This window comes from Amblyomma mixtum, chromosome 4, assembly GCF_055824585.1.
Source record: "Amblyomma mixtum isolate Tamu chromosome 4, ASM5582458v1, whole genome shotgun sequence".
Lineage (NCBI taxonomy): Eukaryota > Metazoa > Arthropoda > Arachnida > Ixodida > Ixodidae > Amblyomma > Amblyomma mixtum.
Window position 1 is genome coordinate 23,895,088 of NC_143015.1, and position 23,218 is coordinate 23,918,305.

The 23,218-nt window shown below is 50.7% G+C and overlaps 1 protein-coding gene across 1 annotated transcript in view; it reads left to right on the top strand.

The window, feature by feature from the left end:
• Positions 1-9,802, top strand: part of LOC149345893 (uncharacterized) — a 33,852-nt gene extending 24,050 nt beyond the window's left edge. The window contains exon 3 of the mRNA XM_089541216.1: positions 9,558-9,802. Coding sequence (XP_089397342.1) covers positions 9,558-9,802 — 245 coding nt within the window. The remainder of the gene's footprint in view (positions 1-9,557) is intronic.
• Positions 9,803-23,218: the final 13,416 nt, after the last annotated feature.

Consider the following 23,218-nt stretch of genomic DNA (forward strand, 5'->3'; position numbering starts at 1 on the left):
CACCCGACAAAATCTTCTGCTCTTTCCGCTCAGCAGTGCTTACAGGCTCCAGGGGAATACGGCGGGATTTTCACATTGCCTGCACGTCTCTCTCATTGCCAGTTTCGCAACTTGCCACTGTGGTTCCCCTGAGAGCTGGTACTTTTTTTTTGCGTTCATTCATGTTCTTGGTTTCTGGAGAGCAATCAAACAAAAGGTGAAAAGCTCGAGAGCCTGCTAGCAGTACTCGCTATCCCCGAAGACATGACTGTATATATAGTTTTTGTGAAGTGTAATCACGTGGTATAGAACATCGAAGCAATAAACACAGCAATAAAATCATTGGAATCAGAGGAGACACTTGTCTGCCGCGTGTACTCAATCCTGGTTCATCTAGCCTGCACCTTCACTGGTCAATACCTTCCTGAATGGTCAGCGTTTGGTGCGAAGACCGATATATTCGCTACTCGAGAAGCTATGAAGTCCGCGAGAAATATATGCGCAGCTTCCGCGAAAACTCACTTGATAGCGATGACTTCTGGCATCAAGTGCAAGTTGTGGACCCGTCCATAGAGCAGGAATTGATGACAAAGAAGTCTTTAATGGATTATTTTAGCCTGTTGTGGGCTCTGCAGACCACCCGTTTTTGAAAGAAGGATCTCAGAATAATCGCTGTTCAAAATTACATCTGCTGACGTTTGCTTTCACAGCTTATGGAGAGCGCGCTGTAAAGAATGGCCGGCCTTGTTAAAACCATCTCTTGATTTTCTTGCCATCCCCCCATCAAGCGCAAATGTAAAACGTGTGCTTTCTGACCGCATTCCTCCGATGGCTGACAAATCTCTCAATGTACGTGTCCATTTTGTTTTCACTACGTGTAAATATAACATTTTATACTCTTTAAAGCCTTATAGTTCCATTACGAGAAAATCAGGCGCCGTGCGTTCGTCGTTCCAAGTATTTGCGTGTGTATGTACTACATACACTACAGACAATCCAAGCGATGCCATCACTGGCAAAGGCTCAATGCGGTGGCAATATTCCCAACTACATTCGCGCCAAAATTTTGAATAACCTTACGTCGTACAGCGTTCCGTTGCTGTCATAGCATTTCTCTTTTATTTTTACTCGTTTGGGCATTAATTCATTGGGTAGGGTGTTTGGTATATGTGTTTAATAAAAAAATTCAGGTGCGTTATATTTTCTCCAGTAGTTATACAGCCGCTTTACAACACCTATCCCGATAAACGCCGGTTTCTCTCCGGCAATGAAAGTAAAAAGCGAAAATCATCGAACCAAAGAGAAAAAATAAACACCATATAACCCCCAAATGGAAAAAAAAAAAGAAATACTGAAAACACGGAACCCTAGGTTTTTAGTGAAACGCCTTAGCAACGAAATAAAGCACCCAAGCGCTTTCCAAGAGGCGCCATATGGTGCGTGTGTCATTATTCCAGAGGACGAGGCAAGCACAAGGGCCTCTGCCTCATTCCAGATAGACGCAATTGCAGGCCAAATCTATTCAGGGTGTTTCACGGAACTTGAACCAAAGATTAAAAAAAAAAGGGTTGCTGCGTAGCTAGGTGAAACCAACGACATTTCGTTGCTCACTGTGTGGCGCTCCTCAGAGTATTTCTTATTTTCGCTTAATTAGTTAATTATTTAAGATCAATTATACATAATTTTAACGTTTACTGTAAGGGAACGTGCATTTTGTTAAGTTGTACAGGGGCGTTACGAAAGAACCGATCCAGTTTTTTGTAGCAACGTCCGTGGCCCTTTTTTCGAGTTTTCATGGAATGCTCGCTAAATATGAAAAAGAAAAAACACTTCATTGCGCTGTTGCGCTACTGCATTGTAGCGCTGGCAAGCGCGTTCTGAATGAAGCGTGCGCTCTCACATTCTGGAAGTGAGCAGTCGACGCCGCTCTTAGCATAATCTTGAAAGTGCGATCAGCACATTCTTCCAGCATGGAAAGCGCACGGCGTGATCTGCCAGTTGCGATAGGGCTTTTATGAGACATCGCGCAGGCAAACCAAAAAATGAAGTAAGCTCGTAAGTATACTGCATGATGGCTATAGGCCCAAAGCAAAACTGTGCGTCAGCTTTTCTTCAGAGCAAAAGCCCCTTTACCATGGCAAGGCGGACCGTCCCAGGGGGAGAAGCTGGGTGCAGCGCTAAAGTCTCCTATTCCACGCTTTATGCTCATGTACACTAGGCTTGTGTCTTAAGGTGTTCGTGCTGTAACTGAGATTGAAGCTTATGACACATGTTTCTTGTTAGCCGATATGACAATGCCCCGGCTGATTCTGAAACCGTTCGTGGCGTGCAGAAATTAGTTTCAGACAAAAAAAATTGAGCTAAAAATTACTTCGTAAACACAAAAGGCAATTAGCGTTATGTAGGACGTTTACTAAACGCAATAACGAGGCTACCTCAATTTCTGGCTCCTCAACGCAAATGTATTTTTTCGTGGCTGTCAAACTTCTTAAGTTCCATTATTTGTTCAGTTCACTCTCCATCTAACCACTGTCCAGGCTCGTGAGCTTATCTCGTCCTATCTATGCCCATTTACCTCATCCTTCACAGTTTAGATACCTTCCCGACCATGTTGTTAATGATAGCAACTGTCAGGCTTTTAGGGCTCCGCTCTCTGATTATCGCAGCAAAATCTTGTCCCGTTGTCTCGAAAAAGTTCTGTGCCGCTTATGGGACGTTTAGTCATGTCTAATGTGATGTGTATACTTGCAGTAATTTTTGACAAATCATCGCTCGAAGTCGCACGAAGAAGGCACAGAGCCCTGTTAGCCGCGACCCGACTTTTCCTTTTCTTGCACGCCAACAAAGGGAGCACGGAGGGCAGCCGCACAGCCAGCCCGCCTTGAACACGCTGGGTGAGAAAAGAAAAAACAAACGCAATACGGCTGGTTTCTTGACACATAGGCTGAGGACACGTGGTTTCCGAAGCTTCCACCAATTACGTGGCCGCAGAAAGGTCTTGCTCCACATGACAGTGGAACAACAGCGACCTGATGCGATCAAAGTTTTTTTTTTACCCGGTGGTGAGGCTTCTTAGTGTTCGCCTAGGTCCGTCTGTATGTCTGGAGTTTTCTTGACCTTAAATAAAATTAACTAAAAGAAAATACCTTACGGACTGAGTGGGTTGCGAATCCGGACGGCGCGATTAGATTAGTTTTGCTGGCCACTGCATCAGACCAATACATCACTGCCTTTTGTTCTATGTACATGAACCATGTTCAAACCATATGGAAAACAGTAGCAGATCGACATGACACGTAATACGACACACCTCAGCAGCACAGCACTCGCTCTTACATCACCGCAGCCGAACATCGCGTGTCCTAAACTACCCGTCTCTCGCGCTGTGCTTTGGGTATCTTCTGCATCAACTTGCAGCCGTGATCAGTGGATTCGAATATCGAAACCGCAGTGCTAAAACACCTAATTCGCATTTGCCGTAGCCACGACAAATGGACCAAAATTTATTTTTGTGCCACTCTTTGTGCCTTGCACTGCTCTCTTCACAAAGCTGGTGGCAGTCCTGCGTAACCAGGACGTCAGAGAATGCAATTGATTCTCTCCAAAAACTCTGATGGGATTTTTGGGAAATGTTTGACCGTTTCAGTCAGGAGTGGCACATTAGCAGCTGTAAGCGTTTTTTTTTTTTTTTTTTTACGTGAGCCGGCAAGGATGCGTTCATGCATGAGACCTTTCAGGACCGGTTTGGCAGACGCGCCAGCTTTGTCGTTCTTCAGCGTCGGAAGTAAAAAAAACAGCCCACTGCTCGGCCTGCGGTCCACGGCTCGAGGAAAAGTAAAAGGTGAAAAAGAGAAAGGCGCACACAAAGGTACAGCAGGAGACAGCACCCTCCCCCTACTGCCCTTTGCTCTCTCCTCCCCCTTACCCCCGCAACCGGTCACCTACGTACCTCTCGAAAATAACGCCCTTTTCTCCCTGTGTTCGTCATACATTTAATTCTGCGAATCTTGCGTCGCGTTGTCATAGCCTTCCTGACAGGAACATATTGTCAAAGAGTTGTGTAGGAAGGGTAGCGTGAAATTCAAGCAAGTTTAGGTTGAAAGCGATGGCCAATTCTTCCTTATTTATTTTAAAATCAGCGATAGCAGTGCTTTGAGCATGCGGTTCGAGGGTGGTTCGATTGTTGGATTCCCAGTGCCCCCCGGGTACCTATCGCCTTCCAATGCATACAAATTTTTTCGTGGTTTCTCTGAGGTGAATTGACTCGAAAAATGTCTTTCACCTAACCTTATATAGAAGAAAACACTGTTCCATGGCGCTCTTTGGTGCAAGGCGGCCCTTGCACCATTAAAACTTGTCAACAAAAGAAAACATCCTTATGGGAAAAAACGTAACGAAAACAATTCTACGCGTAGGCTAAGTACACGCCAGGAGCAAAAACGCGTATGTAATCTGTACGTAAAAGGCGTCAGCAAAACTTTGGCCAGCATTCGCGGAAAGGAAGCGGTGGAAACTGGGTACCAGCCGGACATCATTATCAGGCGCCTCCTCCCCTGTCCCGAAGACCCGTCGTCCTACAGAAAAGATGCAAGGCGTGGTACGCAAGAACCCTGCTCGAGTGCTTGGTGTCTAGAGCGGCGTTTACTTGAAGGGGTTTAGTTGAGGAATTCAGTTGAAAACCGGTTACTGGTTTCATGTAAACACCGCACAGTCGGTTCCGGGAGTCGAGGAAGTGAGTCCAGTGAACTCCGCTGCAGGGGGGGGGGGGGGGGGGGGGGGGTTGACTCGCTCAATCCCAACGGAAGATAGCACGTAAACCGGATAGAGACGAAGAGTCGGGTTAGCGGTAGTGGACCGCATAAATTACGATCCTGTTTTTACGCTTGCGCCATCGCGCCTGCGAGACAGCGGTGCCGTGCCGTAATATTGGAGGCTGCCACTGCCCTCACCCGCTGCGCTGCTCGACGCTTGGTGTCGCTGCAGTTGAACCGGTCTCGACTCGCTAAAATCTAGTTCATGTAAATACGCAATCGTCGAGTCGGGCTGACCTTACACAACTTGACCCCCCGATTCGATCTACCGCAGTCCGGTTCATGTAAACGAGGCTTAGGCTGGGGACACCAACAATATGACGGAAAGAGTGAAGCAGCACAAAGGTTATGTCAAGCAAATGAACAGAAGCGCAGTGGCCGTACTTCCCAGCCATGCCACCACAGGGGTGACTTTGACGGCACTATTGTGGTGGAAACCGAACCAAACTGCGCAGAAGCCTTCTACTTGAGTCATGACGGAGGAGAATGTTGAATGTTTTCTGGGAACCACTCCTTTTTCCTACATCCACGGTTTAAGCTCCGTGACCCTGCGGTCGACCTTATGTGACCTTAAAGAAGGCTCCGGAACGCGCCCGCAGTCGCACCTTCAAGAAGTAGTAGTAATCGTTTACTGTCAAAGAAATACAAAAAGGAAGCACGAGAGCTGCAGCCGGTGGAATTCACGGAATTCAGAGCCGGAGAAGTCACAGGGAGAGGATAGCGAGGAAAAGTACGGAGGAAAGCGACCGGCAGAAAAGACGGGGAAGTTTTGTACACAATTCACAAAATGCAAAAAAGTATCAAGTTCGCGCCGCTCGCAAGCTAGTGCCTAAGCATTGTTTTACACATTTACAACGCGCGTAAATTAAGTGCATATTCTAGGCCGCGTGCACGTAGCGTCCTGTCGCTACTGGACAGCGCGAGCGGCGCATTGCGCAAGTGGCCCGGATGGAGCGCCCAGCTGCCGCCTTAAAGCAGAAACAGAGCCGGCTTTGAAACGTCGTGTTATCCTACAAGAACTTATTTGGCTGGCGTTTACTTCTCAAATAAATGCAAATTAAAGTCATAAAATTTTAATTGGATTTGCCTCTGGGTTGCAGCTTTGGGAAAAGGCGTAGCTTCCTGCACAGCAAATGGCGGATTTGTCAGAATAGCTCACAACATGCCGTTCTATGAACTCTTCGTTATCGCTTCATAGTTTGCACACACTTTTGACATGAACGCGGAATTTAGCAGCGATTATGGCAATGGCAAAGCCCTTAGCGACGGTGAATGATCGAATAACTGGAGGCACTTTAACAAACTAGAAGAAATGCTGTGAATTACCACACTACGAGTTGTTACATTGGACAAATTGCCTAATGCGCACAATCAGTTAGTGAAACAGGCACGAAACGGAGCACCAGGTTTCTTGCATAGAATCCTGCAGTACTTGCAACGTACAAGCTTATGGGCATCTATATATGCACAGATGACAGGAGTACAGCAAGAAGCCAAACGAATTCGTCTTGATTGGGCTTGTACCCTTACAGAAATAGCTTTATATTCAATAAAGAGACTACAGAGGTACACTGATTTCAAAGCATCCCTGCTGCAGTTTGACCGCATCGCCTAAACTTTCGTAGAGCTGAACGCTATTGAGCTTTAAGATGTAGCGATTAATGCGCTAATACCTAAGTTTCCTGGCTTTGTATAGTTAATGCGCACGCATTTCCACTATCACTCATCCTCAAGTAGCCACTGTATGCGTTTGCAATAGTAAATGTGTCTGTAAAGCTCCGGAGTTTGCTTATAATCCTCTATAATACCCATACATGGCGAGCACTTTCTTGTAGCGGCCCATGTTTGTGTGCCTACATCCGGTGGGGACACTTTTAATAAAAGGGCGCATTCACAAGGCATGACTTGATCTCCTTAGAGCAATCAAAAAAAGCGTAGACGTGCGCCTAGCCAAACGCACCAAGAGATGGCGCCACACGTTTCTTGCCGATGCTGAGGATGCATGATGAATAGAAAAATAGCCAGGGAAAAATTCTGCCTCTTTCAAATGTAAAATACTTCACATCTATTAAAAGATGGGACATTTCGCTACCTAAAGCTCCTAGAGCAGTCCGATATATTGTAAATCATGGCAGTGGTGAGTGATCAAATGAGGACAAGTGGGGTTTTTTTCGCGACCTCGTCATAGGCATCATGCGACCATATCTCATCGCGCAGGGTAAACGCAATATTTAAGCCACAGTGATGAAACTGTAGTAAAAGAAACTTTATGAGGAATTTAACCCCTCAGGGTCAGAGCTCGCTTGTAGCTTTTATGCGTGATGAGATATTGAATTTTTATTTTTCATCGCCATTCAGTTACGCGCCGCCGCGCCGCCGGCTGTCGCGAGATGGCGCGACCGGTTTTCCGAGGCGCATGGGCCGGAATCCTGGGGATGAAACTGTTTCGAAAATGCGCAAAAAAGCTCTGCTTGTTATGTATAACTATGGAATAATCAATAATCAAAGTTTGTTGCCTGTCATATTGTTGACGACTGTACAGTACTCTCTACGCTCAGAAGAAACGCCTATTAATATTTCAGGGCTGAATAACATCAGATTTAGCATAGTTTCTCGTATATTAATCTTTCTGCAGTGTGCCTTGCCGCATTGGTGAGGGAGGATAGAGAGGAAGGAGGTGACCGACTTACAGTGCTGTGCACACTTAGAGGGAACACCTAGTCACTGTACCAGCAGCAATTGCAGCTTAGATTTAACATAACCATAACCGGCAATTATAACATAACCATAATCCATAATCATCATCATCATTAGCACGGCTGTATCTGCAGCAAGAAAAAAAAAGATGGCATTGGATGCTAGCCAGGTTCACTCCACCCACGGCTTATCGTCAGAGCAGCCCACTCAGTGAGCTGCGACACTCTGCCACCAGCCGTTGCTTCACACTTTGTTACTTTGACAAAGATCCTGCGTGCGAAGGAAGACCGGCATACGCGACTGCCCGTGTAGGGCAGGCCAACCTGGGTAGCATTTCGCCACCGGCACCGGGGACATTGAACCCGCTGCCTCCCATATACAGGACAGCCTTCCAATGAATCGACATGTATCCGGTAGTAGACAGGGGCGCACAGTATCCTTATCTATGAGTGCATTCCGATGTTCAGCATCTGTAGTCAAGGTACCGCCCAATTTGGATACCCATTTCCTTTCTTTCCTCTGTAAACATTGGCCAAAGGGTTCCAGGGTGTTTCGTGTTACGCCTGAATAACCCGGGGAATGCTCCGGGGATAATCTTTTAATCAGTGCAAATGCTGTCGTATAGACCCTTTGTCAGTGGAGTTTAGATTGCGGACCAGTGTTCGTGTTCCCGGCTTCTCCCTTTGAGATTGACTCTTACCCGAAGGTAAAGGTGTTGTTATTGTTGGCTCATTCCCCCGTTTTGAGGCGATTGAAAAAGTAAAAAGCAGATGAAAGCAGCAAACGAGGAAAGAGGACCTCCATGTGCAATCTTTCGTAACGCCAACACTAGCAACACCTTTATCTGCGGGTAAGCGTCAATCTCAAAGGGCAAAAGAGGGAACATGAACACTGGTCCTCAATCGAAACTCCACTGACAAAGGGTCCATAAAACAGCATTTGCGCTCATTAAAAGATTATGCCCGGAGCATTCCCCGGGTTATTCAGGCGTAACACGAAACACCCTGGAACCGTTTGGCCAATGTTTACGGAGAAAAGAAAGGAAATGGGTATGCAAATTGGGCGGTACCTTGACTACAGATGCTGAACATCGGAACGCACTCATGTATAAGGACACTGTGCGCACCTGCCTACTACCAGATACATGTCGAGTCATTGGAAGGCTGTCCTGTATATGGGAGGCAGCGGGTTCAATGTCCCCGGTGCCGGTGGCGAAATGCTAGCCAGGTTGGCCTGCCCTAGACGGGCAGTCGCATATGCCCGTCTTCCTTCGCACGGAGGATCTTTGGCAACGTAAGAAAGTGTGAAGCAACGGCTACTGGCAGAGTGTAGCAACTCATTGAGTGGGCTGCTCTGACCATAAGCCGTGGGTGGAGCGAACCTGGCTAGCATCCAATGCCATCTTTTTTTTTTCTTGCTGCAGATACAGCCGGGCAAAAGATGATGATTATCGTTTATAGTTATGTTATCATTGCCGGTTATGATTATGTTCAATCTAAGCTGCAACTGCTGCTGGTACAGTGACTAGGTGTTCCCTCTAAGTGTGCACAGCACTGTAAGTCGGTCACCTCCTTCCTCTCTATCCTCCCTCACCAATGCGGCAAGGCACACTGCAGGAAGATTAATATGCGAGACACTGTGCTAAATCTGATTTTATTCAGCCCTGAAATATTAATAGGCGTTTCTTCTAGGCATGGACAGTAGTGTACAGTCGTCAATAAGACGACAGGAAACAAAGTTTGATTATTGATTATTCCAGAGTTACACCTAAGAAGCAGAGCTTTTTTGCGTATTTTCAAAATAGTTTCCCTCTTGGCATACAGTAGCCACAATATAAAATTTAGCGACGAAAAAACCATGCAATTACCAATTTCGTGCAAAAAATTTCTTCGCTCTCATACTGCTCATGACTGTACACCGCTGATCCCCCTGTCCTCCTACCAAGCCTAGAGTGCAGGACTTCGTATTAAACCTGACCTGGAACCAGCGCTATACTATACTAAGCACGCTTTCCCATTAAGTGTGCATGGCACTGTGCACTCTGTTGTGCTTTTGCCCACATTCCGCTAGCCTCTCTGGGAACCAGCGCCGCGCGCCCGCCGTCGCGCAAAGCAAGCGCAGACTCTCATCGGACATATCGCGGCTTCAAGCGTGAATCATCGCGCCTCGCCGGCGCTGACCCTTCCTCGTCCCCCTCGTCTCCGTTGGATGCCCAGTCCCAACAGTGGTGGCAGCGGTGGCATGCCAAGTCCCAAGAGCGGATGGAAGCTGCGGGATCGACCGACGTCAGCTACCTCGGCGCGGTGTGTGCCTGATGTTTCCCCTCAATTAGCCAGGCTGCTCTAGCACACGTGATTGTAGTTTACAGTAGGGCTGTGTGTTGCACTGGAGAGAGCTTTGCTGTTTCGAGCCAAGTCGGAGTGGATTGAAACGGAAGCTGGTGCGGAGGGAGTAAACAAGGCGGTTTTGGAAAGAATTACTCTCGCGTGTCATGCTAGTAGCTCTAGAATAGTGAACGGCAAGGAAATTCTAAGGGCAAACTACGAGAGGCTATTGTGCGCGAGGAAAGGAAGACGAGTGTACATATATAGAATGGAATCGCAGCACATCCGTCCGAACAACCAATCCCGGCCCTGACATCTTATCTTTGCAAGTTAGGTAAAACGTTCTGTCTTGTACCATGTGAGCTAACCAGCGTTACTAGAGGGTGACGAGCTCTATAACAGAATTAGGTAAAATGGGAGTGACTATATCACTTAGTACCTGCGATATTCCATGGCCGAGGTCCCTTTTCAGTTCGTCCTTGAGAGTAAATGTAGCTCTTCTTGGAAATAATAGCAACTTGCCAGCTGTGGCGTGTACCGATCTGAAACGACATATGGGCTATGGGGGACGCCGTAGTAGCGGGCTCCGGATTAATTTCGACCCCCCCCCCCCCCCCCCTGGTGGTCTTCAGCACGTGCTGACAACCCAAAGCACACGAGAGATTTAGCATTTAACCTCCATCATAATGTGGCTGCGACCTTGGTATAAGCAACTGAGCCCGAAGGCCACTGAGCCGCCACACCAACTTAATTCCTCCATCTTGTCAAGTAGTGAAATGAAGTTGGATGGACGGAAGATAGGAGCACCTCTTAAAAATTTGGGGCAGCTGTTGCCACCATGCTCGGCTTTTTTTTCTCTTCATATTTCTTTAAACAGCACGTCGAACTTTGCGGTACTATCTAGAAGTTCACCGTTTATCTTGAGATACACATTTTAATCTCGAACTTGTAACCTTACATCAGCGCCCTGCTTCTGAGCCACCATTTTTCAACTCGCATTGCCGCAGGGTGCCTCACTGTAGCGCACCGCCGTGCGGCGAACGCTGGCGCACGAGGCACCAGCTAGTTGCCATAAGTGTCAGCGAAGTTCACAATTGCAGCACATTCGTCCCATCAACCACTCCCGGCCCAGACACCTTATCTTCGCAAGTTAGGCAAAACATTCGGTCTTGTACCCAGGACCCCTATGTCATGTTAGGAACAGCCACCTCTGCGTTACAACCGCCTTCTTCTGCGTAGCTTTGAACGTGAACATTTCCATCGCACTTGTGTGTGTGTTTCGTCTCTCTTGTCCGTCTCTTTATTTGCGCTATAACATTTCTAATTCAAGATGAACTACCAACTCGCCCAGCAGGAAGTTTGAATTTCCATCGCAGTGGACGAAACTTGAGGCATATTCCAGTCGTCAGTCCGGAGCAGAACCATGAATCATGAAAAGAACACAAAATCCACCTCTACAATAAAAGCTCGGGATTTGAATCTAAATCGCCCGTTGATGCACGCTTTTAGGTTAGCGGAGCTATGAATGGAAACGTGCTCCAGATCACTGGTTGGAATGCGTGTTTCTCTGGACAACGTTGCAGCATGCTTGCTAAGTCACACGTTTTGTTCGCTCCCCGTTCTGGGCAGTCCGCGTCATTCATTTAGCTGCGCGAAGGAAGGAAGGCATATTCCCACCGCAAAGCATAACTTGATGCAGTTAGTAACGAGAGGAGGCGTTTAAATGCGGCACTGGAGGTCTTGAAGTGATGAAATAGAGGAGGGGAAAACCTCGGTTATAATCTTTGTAATTACTAGAATTTAGCTTGTTTGGAAGAAGAAATTTGTTTGCGTTTCCAAACATAAGTAGTTCGGATTTTTAGTGATGGAAATCTACCCAAGGGCTTGGGCACAAAAACGTGCCCCAAAAAGAAAAGGCGCTAAAGTACCGCTTACTCCCTTTTTATTCCCATATAGTCCGATTTGTGTTTAGAGTTGTTGGAACTTTGGCATCCCAGCGCTGCCACCACTGTTGGGAAAGAACATCCAACCGCTGCCACCCATGTTGGGACTGGATCTCGGGGCCAAGAAACTGTCGAGGCGACGGTGAGTCACAGGTCGTTTATGTACAATATGTACAAGGGCTTTTACATGATAGATACACGGGCCAAGAGCGCCACGGGCTAGCACAAAGAAGGGCGGCGCCTGTCGGTGAGTGTGGCTCCTGCGTGATGGCTCTTCTGCTGCCCGCCTGCTGCTCGGGCGCAGCGCGGCTCCGTTTTTATAGCCGCCGATGTCCGTTGCAGCAGCCAGCCGTTCAAACCCTCCAATCAGGTCACGGCACTGGCCACCGTTCAAATGAGACGAATCGTCGGGAGGGCTCGGCCGTTGAAGGCTTGCAGACTCGAAAGGGCGGCCGGCAAAGCGTCGTAGGACTTCGAAACGACGGAGAGGAGGGGGAGTAGGAAGGGTCCGCGCCGACGAGGCGGGATGATTCACGCTGCAAGCGCGACATGTCCGATGAGAGTCTGGGCTTGCTTTGCGCGACGGCGGGCGCGCGGCGCTGGTTTCCAGAGAGGCCAGCGGAATGTGGGCAAAAGCACAACAGAGTGTACAGTGCCATGCACAATTAATGGAAAAGCGTGCTTAACGAAGACAGGACCGGCACAGATCACAGTTTCAGGGAAGTTCAGCGCACAGCAGAGAACTGACAAGATGGCTGTCCGAACCACACACACACTTCGTCTTTGTCCGCCGGCACACGCACACTTCGTCTTCATCGTCGGCGCGCTCCCATGAGCACGCGGCATTACCCCCTCCATCAAGGCGGCGGCCCGACGCCGGAAACGAACACGGACAGCAAAGGTAATCTTCGGTATAGACGGCGGACGGCAGAGAATACAGAGAGCTGTTAAGCTGGTAAAGCGGCGTGTTGCAGCCTGTCATGGTAGGGCTTCATGCGCACCACGTGGACAGTCTCGGTCGGATGGCGCCGACGTGGTAAGCAGGTCGTGTCCCGCGGAACAACTTCGTATGTGACATCACTTATACGACGAACCACCTCGTACGGACCGAAGTAGCGTCGGAGGAGCTTTTCTGAGAGTCCGCGGCGGCGCACAGGTGTCCATACCCATACAGAGTCGCCGGGCTCGTACCGAACGCATCGGTGTCGGAGGTTGCAGCGACCAGCGTCGAGTTGTTGTTGATGTCTAATCCGGCACCTTGCGAGTTGGCGGGCTTCTTCAGCCCGCTGGACGAATGTGTCAACGTCAGCGTAGGGGCCGATGTCTCCGTCGTTGTGAGCAGCGGGTAGCATATCATCCAGCATGGTAGTGACGCACCGTCCGTAGACCAGCTGGAAAGGTGTAATACGGGTAGTCTCCTGTTCTGCCGTATTGTAGGCGAAGGTTGCATAAGGAAGAACTTCGTCCACGTACGATGCTCAACGTCGACATACATAGCAAGCATATCTGCAAGCGTTCGGTTGAGGCGTTCAGTCAAGCCGTTTGTTTGGGGACGATAGGCTGTTGTCTTCCGGTGACTGGTGTGGGTGAGTTCGAAGAGAGATTGCATTAATGCCGCCGTAAAGGCGGCTCCACGGTCCGTGATGACGACTGATGGCGCACCGTGCCGCAAGACGATTGATGTCATAAAAAACTGAGCCACTTCTGCAGCACTAGCGTGGGGGAGCGCCTGTGTCTCGGCGTACCGCGTTAAGTAGTCCGTCACCACAACAATCCATTTGTTCCCAGAGGAAGACAATGGGAATGGGCCCAGCAAGTCTATGCCCACTTGTTGGAAAGGTGTTGTAGGCGGTGGGATGGGCTGGAGAAGCCCTGCGAGTTTAACTGGTGGTGTCTTTCGTCGCTGGCAGTCTCTTCAGGTCCTCACATATTGCTGGACTGATGAGAGCAACTTTGGCCAGTAATACTTCGCACGAATGCGGGCATACGTCCGCGCAACACCCAAATGGCCAGCCGATGGCTCGTCGTGGCAGGCGTGCAAGATTTCTGGACGGAGTTCGGATGGCACAACCAGAAGAAAGGTTTCCGTGTTATGAGCGAAGTTCCTCTTGTAAAGGACGCCATCTCGGAGACTGTAGAAACCCAAACCTCGAACGAAAAGCCGCGGAACAGCGACGTTAAGGCCCTCCAGATGTTCGATGAGCGGACGCAACTCTGAGTCAGCCCGTTGACGCCGGGCCATATCGGACGACGTGACGAGAGCAAAAAACGGGAAGTCGTCCTCCGTTTCGGCCGGAGCAACGTCGACAGGTGCGCGTGACAAACAATCGGCGTCATTGTGCTTACGGCCGGACTTGTACACTACCGTGATGTCATATTCCTGGAGGCGAAGGCTCCATCTCGCAAGCCGTCCCGAAGGGTCTTTGAGGTTGGCTAGCCAGCATAACGAATGATGGTCACTGACAGCTCGAAACGGGCGACCATAGAGATATGGTCGGAACTTGCTAATTGCCCACACTACCGCAAGGCATTCCTTCTCTGTGGTAGAGTAGTTTGCCTCTGCTTTCGAGAGGGAGCGGCTGGCGTACGCTATGACTTTCTCGTTGCCATCCTGCCACTGAACGAGAATAGCGCCGAGACCAACATTGCTGGCGTCAGTATGAATTTCAGTGGCAGCTCGTTCATCAAAATGGGCGAGTATTGGGACAGTTTGTAGGCGGCTGCGTAGCTCGTTGAAGGCAGATTCCTGATCATCATGCCACACAAAAGATACATTGTCTCTAGTAAGCATTGTAAGGGGCTCGCCAATTGTGGAAAAGTTTTCAACGAAACGTCTGTAATAGGCACAGAGGCCCAGAAACCTACGAACGGACTTTTTGTCGGTTGGGCGCGGGAACTGTGCCACAGCGGCAGTCTTCTCCGGGTCAGGACGGACTCCGTCAGCGCTTATCACGTGACCAAGAAAACTGAGCTCTTCGAAACCAAAGTGACACTTTTGTGGCTTTATCGTCAATTGTGCCGAACGGAGCGCCTGTAACACCATTCGCAGCCGGTTGAGGTGTTCCTCGAAGCTAGGAGCAAAAATGACAACATCATCAAGGTACACTAGGCATGTCTGCCATTTCAGCCCAGAAAGAACGGTGTCCATCATGCGTTGGAAGGTTGCTGGCGCAGAACAGAGTCCAAAGGGTAGCACTTTGAATTCATAAAGGCCGTTAGGTGTCACGAACGCTGTCTTCTCCCTGTCCCTTTCGTCCACTTCGATCTGCCAGTAGCCATTCTTAAGGTCGAGTGAAGAAAAATATTTAGCGTCACGCAGTCGATCCAAGGCGTCGTCGATATGTGGAAGGGGGTAAACGTCACGTTTCGTGACACGATTCAACTTCCGATAATCGACGCAGAATCGCAAGGTGTTATATTTTTTCTTCACCAATACCACAGGCGAAGCCCAGGGGCTCGTGGACGGCTGGACTATGTCGTCTGCAAGCATTTCTTGCACTTGGGATCGTATAGCCTCCCGTTCCATCGGCGACACTCTGTACGGGTGTTGGGATATGGGGCTAGTCTCCTCGTTGACGATGATGCGGTGTTTGGCTACCGGGGTGCGCCCTACCTTTGATGTCGTGGCGAAGCACTCTGCGAAATCGTGAAGGAGCTCTAACAAGCGCTGCTTCTGACCCACCGACAAGCCGGGATTAATGTCCACGGTAGACAGAACGGCTGCTGCATCGCGTCCGTCCGGAGACGGTAGCTCCAGAGCACATATTTCTGCGGGCTCAACGAAGTCGGTAACGTATGCGACGGCCGTTCCTTTCGCAATAGGCTGGAACTCTGTTCCGAAGTTGGTGATCAAGAGTGTCGCGGAGCGATCCCGTAAGCGAACAAGCCCTCTTGCAGCGCAAATTCCTTTCTCGAGTAGAAGGCCGACGTTTCTCTCTGCCATAACGTCTCGATCACCGGGCGAGTCACTGTGCACGGGGACCATCATGCTGCACCGCGGAGGCACCGTCACGTCATCAGCAGCAAAACGCAGAGCGGGTATCCTGGAGTCGTCTCGGTCGGCTATTTCAATTGCTTGCGTCGGCGAAAACGTCACGCGCGGCTCTTGTAAATTGATAACGGCGCCGTTAGCTTGTAAAAAGTCCAGGCCGAGAATGACATCGCGCGAACAGTGAGGTAGGACAACAAAGTCACAAACATAAACAAATCCGTCGATTGTAACTCTCCCCGTACACCGGCCAACAGGGGTAATTAGGTGCCCACCAGCTGTGCGAATCTGAGGCCCAGTCCACTCGGTTAAAACTTTCCTCAGTTCTTTTGCTAGCTCGTTGCTCATAACCGAATAGTCTGCTCCCGTATCAACCAATGCCGTAACTGCTAAATCGTCGATATCGACCGGTAAGTCCGAAGCTGCACATCCTTTGTGATCGTCACGTGTCCTCGTTTGATAGCCGTCGTCTGGTCGGGAACGCGATGGAGGATGTTCGGCTGTTCGCTCGTCAGCGGCCTCACCTCCGCAGGCCGCTGGGTCTAGTTTCCCCGGCGAGGACTCGGTGAGCGGCTGAAACGGCTTGTCGAAGGACGGGGACTCGGCGAACGATAGCGGGTAGAGGTTGGTGGGCGGTAGTCAGGGCGAGGGAAATCAGCGTGAGTGTGATCCCGGCGCGTTGACAGGTGCTCCTCAATTTCGCGGGGCCATTCGCCATTGGGCGGATAGGGGACTCGCGGATGAAATCCGCGAATTCCAGCTCGACGATAAGGGCACCACCGCAAGATATGGCCAGCCTCACCGCAGTGGTAGCAAAGGGGCCGCTGGTCAGGTGCCCGCCACACGTCCGTCTTCCGCAGCCTGGCTTCGGGCAACACAGGGACAGGCGGGGGCCGCGGCTGGAAAGCAGATGCAGATGGGCTTGTGCTCCAAGGGGCGAGGTCGCAGTTCTGTCGGAGTACCGACGCGTACGTCTGGCGCGGGGGCGTCGATGTGAGGGCAGCAGGGGCAACAGGTTCAGGGACCACCTGCTGCACTTCCTCTCGGATAATTTGTGCTAACGACGGACACTGCGGCTGCGACTGGGCAGAGAGGCGCATTTTGTGGAGCTCTTCTTTGACGATAGATCGAACCAGCTCCCGAAGGGTGTCAGCGGAGTCGCTGGAGGCTGGCGCAAAGTCGGCAGTTGATACGGTGTTCACGGCGCGATTGTAATAGCGGGCGCGTTGCTGCAGGGTCTTTTCGACGGTAGTGGCCTCCGATAGAAACTCCGAAGTGGTGTTAGGCGGGTTTCGCACAAGCCCAGCAAACAGTTCTTCTTTTATCCCGCGCATCAGGTGGCGCACTTTCTTGTCCTCGGCCATGTTTGGATCCGCCCTTTTCAACAGTCGTGTCATGTCCTCATAATACATTGCGACGCTCTCATTGGGTCGCTGGTTCCTTGACTGCAGCGCCGACTCAGCTTGTTCCCGACGGTCGGTGTCGACGTAGGTCGCCAGCAACTGGCTACGGAACCGTTCCCAAGAAGGAAACGTTGTCTCGTGGTTCTCGTACCACGTCCGCGCCGAGTCGTCAAGAGCGAAGTAAACATTGTGCAGCTTCCGCTCCGCATCCCAGCCGTTGTACCTGGCAACGCGCTCGAACTGGTCAAGCCAGTCCTCCGCGTCCTCAAACACTTCGCCATGGAAGGTCGGCGGCGTTCGCGGCTGGAGGACCAGGAAATGAGCAGCTGTGTTCCCGTTGTCAGCCATAGCTGCCGCGTCTCCGTTGCTAGCCATAGGTGCCACGTCAGTCCTGCGCGTCGCGGCTGGAGCCCTGGTCCTAGGGGATAACGGACCGTACTCTGGTGACTGACCTTGGATTCGGCGGCTCGTGCTGCTATGAATCGCAGTCAAATCCGTGTTCATAGAGGGCCTTCGGGTCACGTAGATGTTGGAAAGAACCCCGCACCTCCACCAAAAATGTAACGAAGACAGGACCGGCACAGATCACAGTTTCAGGGAAGTTCAGCGCACAGCAGAGAACTCACAAGATGGCTGTCCGAACCCCACACACACTTCGTCTTCATCATCGGCGCGCTCCCATGAGCACGCGCCAATATAGTATAGCGCTGGTTGCAGGTCAAGTTTAATACGGAGTCCTGCAGTCTTGACTTGGTGGGAGGAGAAGGGGATAAGCGGCGTACTGTCATAAGCAATATGACAGCGAACAAAGTTTTTGCACGAAATTTCCAATTGTTTGGTTATTTCTTCGCAATATTTTATATTCTGGCTATCGGTGGCCAAGATGGAAACTATTTCGAAAACATGCATAAAAGCTCTGCTTCTTACGCATATCTATGGAATAATCAGTAATCAAACTTTGTTTCCTGTCATATTGTTGACGTCTGTAATGAGCATCCATGCTTAGAAGAAACGCCTATTAATATTGTCACGACCAGAGGAGCCGTGAAGGTAGACGTCGGGGAGAACCCAAGACCGGGAGCCTTCTTTTTTAATTATCGAGCCAGCTTCCACGACACAGAACAGAACAGCGCGCCACGAGAGCCCAACCCCCGCTTCGTCGTCGTCTTCGACTCAGCGCGGAGGCCGCGCGGCGCGTTAGGCGCGTGGCATTATTCCCCCCCGCGAAAGCAAACATCGTCTCGATGTGGAATGGGATATGTACAGTGAGGGGAGGACTGGGGGTGAGGTGAACTATACAGTGCGCGCTAGATGACATGCAGGGGAGTCAAGTTCACACGTGGGGTAAGGGGAAAAGGTACGAAACAGCGTGAACACAGCGCTCAGTCACGCGAAAAGTACGGCTTTAAGCGCACTACATGCACGATTTCAGGCCGTTGACGCTGAGGGCCGACGACCACAGTTCCATGGGGGACAACTTCGTAGTTGACGCTGTTCAGGCGGCGCAGGACCTTGTACGGACCAAAATACCTGTTTAAAAGCTTTTCGCACAATCCCTTGCGGCGCACTGGTGTCCACACCCACACGTGGTCGCCCGGCTCGTAGTGCACGTCCCTGTGCCGAAGGTTATAGTGTCGGGCATCGGCGCATTGCTGGTCCTTGATGTGCAAGCGGGCCAGCTGACGGGCCTGCTCTGCTTGCTCCACGAAGTGGCCAGCTTCAGGGGGAAGCTCTGCGTCGCCGTACGGCAGCATGGCGTCTAGCATCATGCGGACCTCTCTGCCATACACGAGACGGAACGGGGTGAACTGGGTGGTTTCCTGCGTCGCGGTATTATATGCGAAGGTGACGTACGGCAAGACCTCATCATAGGTTTTGTGTTCAACGTCGACGTACATCGAGATCATGTCCGCCAATGTCTTGTTGAGCCGTTCCGTTAGACCATTTGTTTGGGGATGATACGCTGTTGTTGGTCGATGAGCAGTATGGCTAAGCGCTAAGATGTCACGTAGGACTCGGGCTGTAAACGCCTTGCCTCGGTCAGTAATGACGGCCGATGGGGCGCCGTGTCTAAGCACGATGTCGTGCATAAAGAAGTGGGCAACTTCGGCGGCAGTACCTCGCGCAAGGGCCTTCGTTTCAGCGTAGCGGGTCAAGTAGTCTGTGGCGACTACGATCCACTTGTGGCCGGAAGACGAGAGAGGAAATGGCCCCAGAAGGTCCATGCCGACTTTGTCGAATGGTATTTGTGGCGGCTCGATGCACTGAAGCAGCCCAGGAGGCTTGAGCGCGGGTTTTTTTCGCCGCTGGCATTGCCGGCATGTCCGGACATAATGCTTGACACTTGAAGTTAGGTTGGGCCAGTAATAGTTCTGCCGGATTCCGGATAAGGTGCGGGTAACTCCAAGGTGGCCGGAAGTCGGTTCATCATGGCAGGCAAGGAGGACTTCATCCCGCAGATCAGACGGTATGACGAGCAGGTAAGTTGTCGGACTTGAAGTAGAGTTCTTTTTATAAAGCACCCCTCTCCGCAGGCAGAACGACGATAGTCCACGAGCTAGGTTTGGTGGTATTTCAGGGCACCCACCTTCGAGATGTTCGATGAGCAGACGGAGCTCGGCGTCGGCACGCTGTCTGGAAACGAGCTCAGATGTGCTGACCGCTCCAAGGAAGCTATCATCGTCGGTGGTGTCTTGCGGAGGAGGTTCGACGGGAGCACGTGACAAGGTATCAGCGTCGGTGTGTTTCCGGCCTGACTTGTTGGTGACGGTGAAATCGAATTCCTGCAGGCGTAATGCCCAACGTGCTAGGCGGCCGCAAGGGTCCTTTAAATTTTTCAGCCAGCACAGCGAGTGGTGGTCGGTGACGATACGAAACGGTCTGCCATAGAGGTATGGGCGGAACTTGGCGGCGGCCCAGACTACCGCTAAACATTCTTTTTCCGTGGTAGAGTATTTCAACTCAGCACGCGACAGTGCGCGGCTGGCGTAGGCAATTACTTTGTCGACACCGTTTTGCCGCTGAACTAGAACGGCGCCAAGACCGACGTTGCTCGCATCCGTGTGCACCTCCGTGTCGGCATCTTCGTCGAAATGTGCCAGGATGGGCGGTGATTGGAGTAGGCGTCGTAACTCGTCGAAGGCAGTCTGTTGTTCGTTGCCCCAGGAAAATGACGTGTCATCACGGGTTAGGAGCGTCAGAGGGCTGGCGAGCTGGGCGAAGTTTCTAATGAAGCGGCGATAATAGGAGCACAGGCCCAGAAAACGTCGGACAGCTTTTTTGTGGGAGGGGACCGGACAGGCAGCAACGGCAGCAAGCTTCTCTGGGTCAGCGCGGATTCCGTCAGCACTAATGACGTGCCCGAGGAACTTCAATTCGGTGAACCCAAAGTGGCATTTTTCTGGTTTGAGGGAGAGGTTGGCGGATCGAACGGCTTTGAGGACAGTCCTGAGGCGGTGCAGATGTTCCGTGAACGTTGCGGAAAAAATGATGACATCGTCAAGATAAACAAGACAGGTCTGCCACTTCAAACCGGTGAGAACGGTGTCCATCATTCTTTGGAACGTGGCAGGAGCACAGCAGAGCCCGAATGGGAGGACGCGAAATTCATACAGCCCGTCCGGTGTAATGAAGGCGGTTTTCTCACGGTCCCTCTCATCAACTTCTATCTGCCAATAACCACTTCTGAGGTCGACCGAAGAGAAGTACTTGGCTTGACGAAGTCGGTCGAGTGAGTCGTCGATACGCCGGAGCGGGTACACGTCTTTCTTGGTGACACTGTTCAGCTTCCTGTAGTCGACGCAGAACCGTAGTGTCCCGTCTTTCTTTTTCACGAGGACGACAGGAGACGACCACGGACTGCTTGACGGTTGGATGACGCCGTCTGTGAGCATCTCTTCGACCTGTGTTTGAATAGCATCTCGCTCACGAGGGGACACACGATAGGGCTGCTGATGGATGGGTCGGGCTCCTTCATGCGTGATAATGCGGTGTTTAACTATCGACGTTTGGCGCACTTTGGACGACGACGTGAAACACGCACCAAACTCCCGCAAGAGGTCCTGGAGTTGCCTCTTTTCAGTGGGTGGAAGGCCAGGATTTATGTCTACGCTGGTGACCGCTGCGGCGTCAGCTCCAGGTGTGTCCTCCGCACAAGCAAAGCATTCGGCCACTTCCTGAACATGGTCGACGTAAGCGATGGCTGTGCCACGGAACAGATGTCGATGTTCATTGCAGAAGTTGGTGACAAGGACCTCTGTACAACCGTCATGAAAGGATCCAAGGCCCCGTGCCACCGCAACCCCCTTAGTGAGTACGAGGGAGACATTAGGCTCGACAACCCGGAGTCCCCTATGTGGCTCGTCGCAGGTAACTCTCGCGAGAATGCTGGCACGTGGTGGCACCGTAACGTTATCGTCGGCGACTCGCAGGGCGGACCGAGAACCCTAGTGCGCAGGTTCTTCTGTGGCCATTGCGGTAGAAAACGTCACCAAGCGGTTCGGGAGGTCTATGATCGCACCGTGCTCGCGAAGAAAGTCGATGCCAAGGATGACATCACGAGAACTAGAGGGTGACGCACTGTAAGACAGAATTAGGTAAAATGGGAGTAACTATATCACTTAGTACATGGGACGACTGATTCCTCAATTTGAAGACCATGGCCGATGTTCCGTTTCAGTTCGTCCTTGAGAGTAAATGTAGCTCTTCTTGGAAATAATAGCAACTTGCCAGCTGTGGCGTGTACCGATCTGAATCGACTATGGGCTATGGGAGACGCCGTAGTAGCGGGCTCCGGATTAATTCCTCCTTTATTGCACCTTTAAGTGCAGTGACTGGCGCCTCCTGGCAAATAATCTGAGGCAAATGTGGCAGTATGACACACAACTCGTACGGCAGATTGCTCTTACTCAATCCGTACTTTAAAAGTAGTTCACAGTTAATTACTACAGCGAAATTTTCCATTTTCGCTTTTGTTTTGTTCTTTGTGTTTCTACGAATAAAAGGTGTCAGTCACAGACAACATGGCCGCAAATTAAGCCAACTGAAATGAAAGCACCGCGGGACCCTTTTTTTCCCTCTGTCTTCCCCTTTTTGCGCTGCTTTGCCGGCCCAAGATCAGCACGTTTCTGTATGGAACAGCACAGGAAGCCGTCACTTGTTCAAGATGGAAGGCGTTTTGCCACAGGTCGAAACAGTTGCCGTAAACATCCTATCCCAGCGCACGGAGCCAAGTGACTGCAACGTAAAGGGCTCGCAAAACGTAATGGTAATTCCTTTAAAAGCTCTTATCGTTCGCCGCTGTCGGCGACAGCAGGCAGCTTCACATCGCTTGAGGAAAGGACGAAGAGCGTACATATATAGATTGGAATCGCAGCACATTCGTCCCATCAACCTATCCCGGCCCAGACATCTTATCTTCGCAAGTTAGGCAAAACGTTCGGTCTTGTACCCAGGACCCCTCCGCCAAGTGAGCTAACCAGTGTAACTAGAGGATGACGCGCTCTAAGACAGAATTATGTAAAATGGGAGTAACTATATCAATTAGTACCTGCGACGAATGATTCCTCAATTTGAAGACCATGGCCGATGTTCCTTTTCAGTTCGTCCTTGAGAGTAATTGTAGCTCTTCTTGGGAATAATAGCAACTTGCCAGCTGTGGCGTGTACCGATCTGAAACTACACATGGGCTATGGGGGACGCCGTAGTAGCGGGCTCCGGATTAATTTAGACCCCCCCCCCCCCCTGGTGGTCTTCAGAACGTGCTGCCAATCAACAGCACACCAGCGTTTTAGCATTTAGCCTCCATCAAATTGTGACTGCGACCTTAGCATAAGCAACTGAACCCCAAGGCCACTGAGCCGCCACACCAACTTAATTCCTCCATCTTGTCAAGAAGTGCAATGAAGTTGGATGGACGGAAGATAGGAACATCCCTTTTGAAACTTGGGGGTGGCTGTTGCCACCGTGCTCGGGGTTTTTTTCTCTTCATATTTATTTAAACAGCACGTGGATCTTTGCGGGTACTATATACAAGTTCACCGTTTATCTTGAGACACACATTTTAATCTCGAAT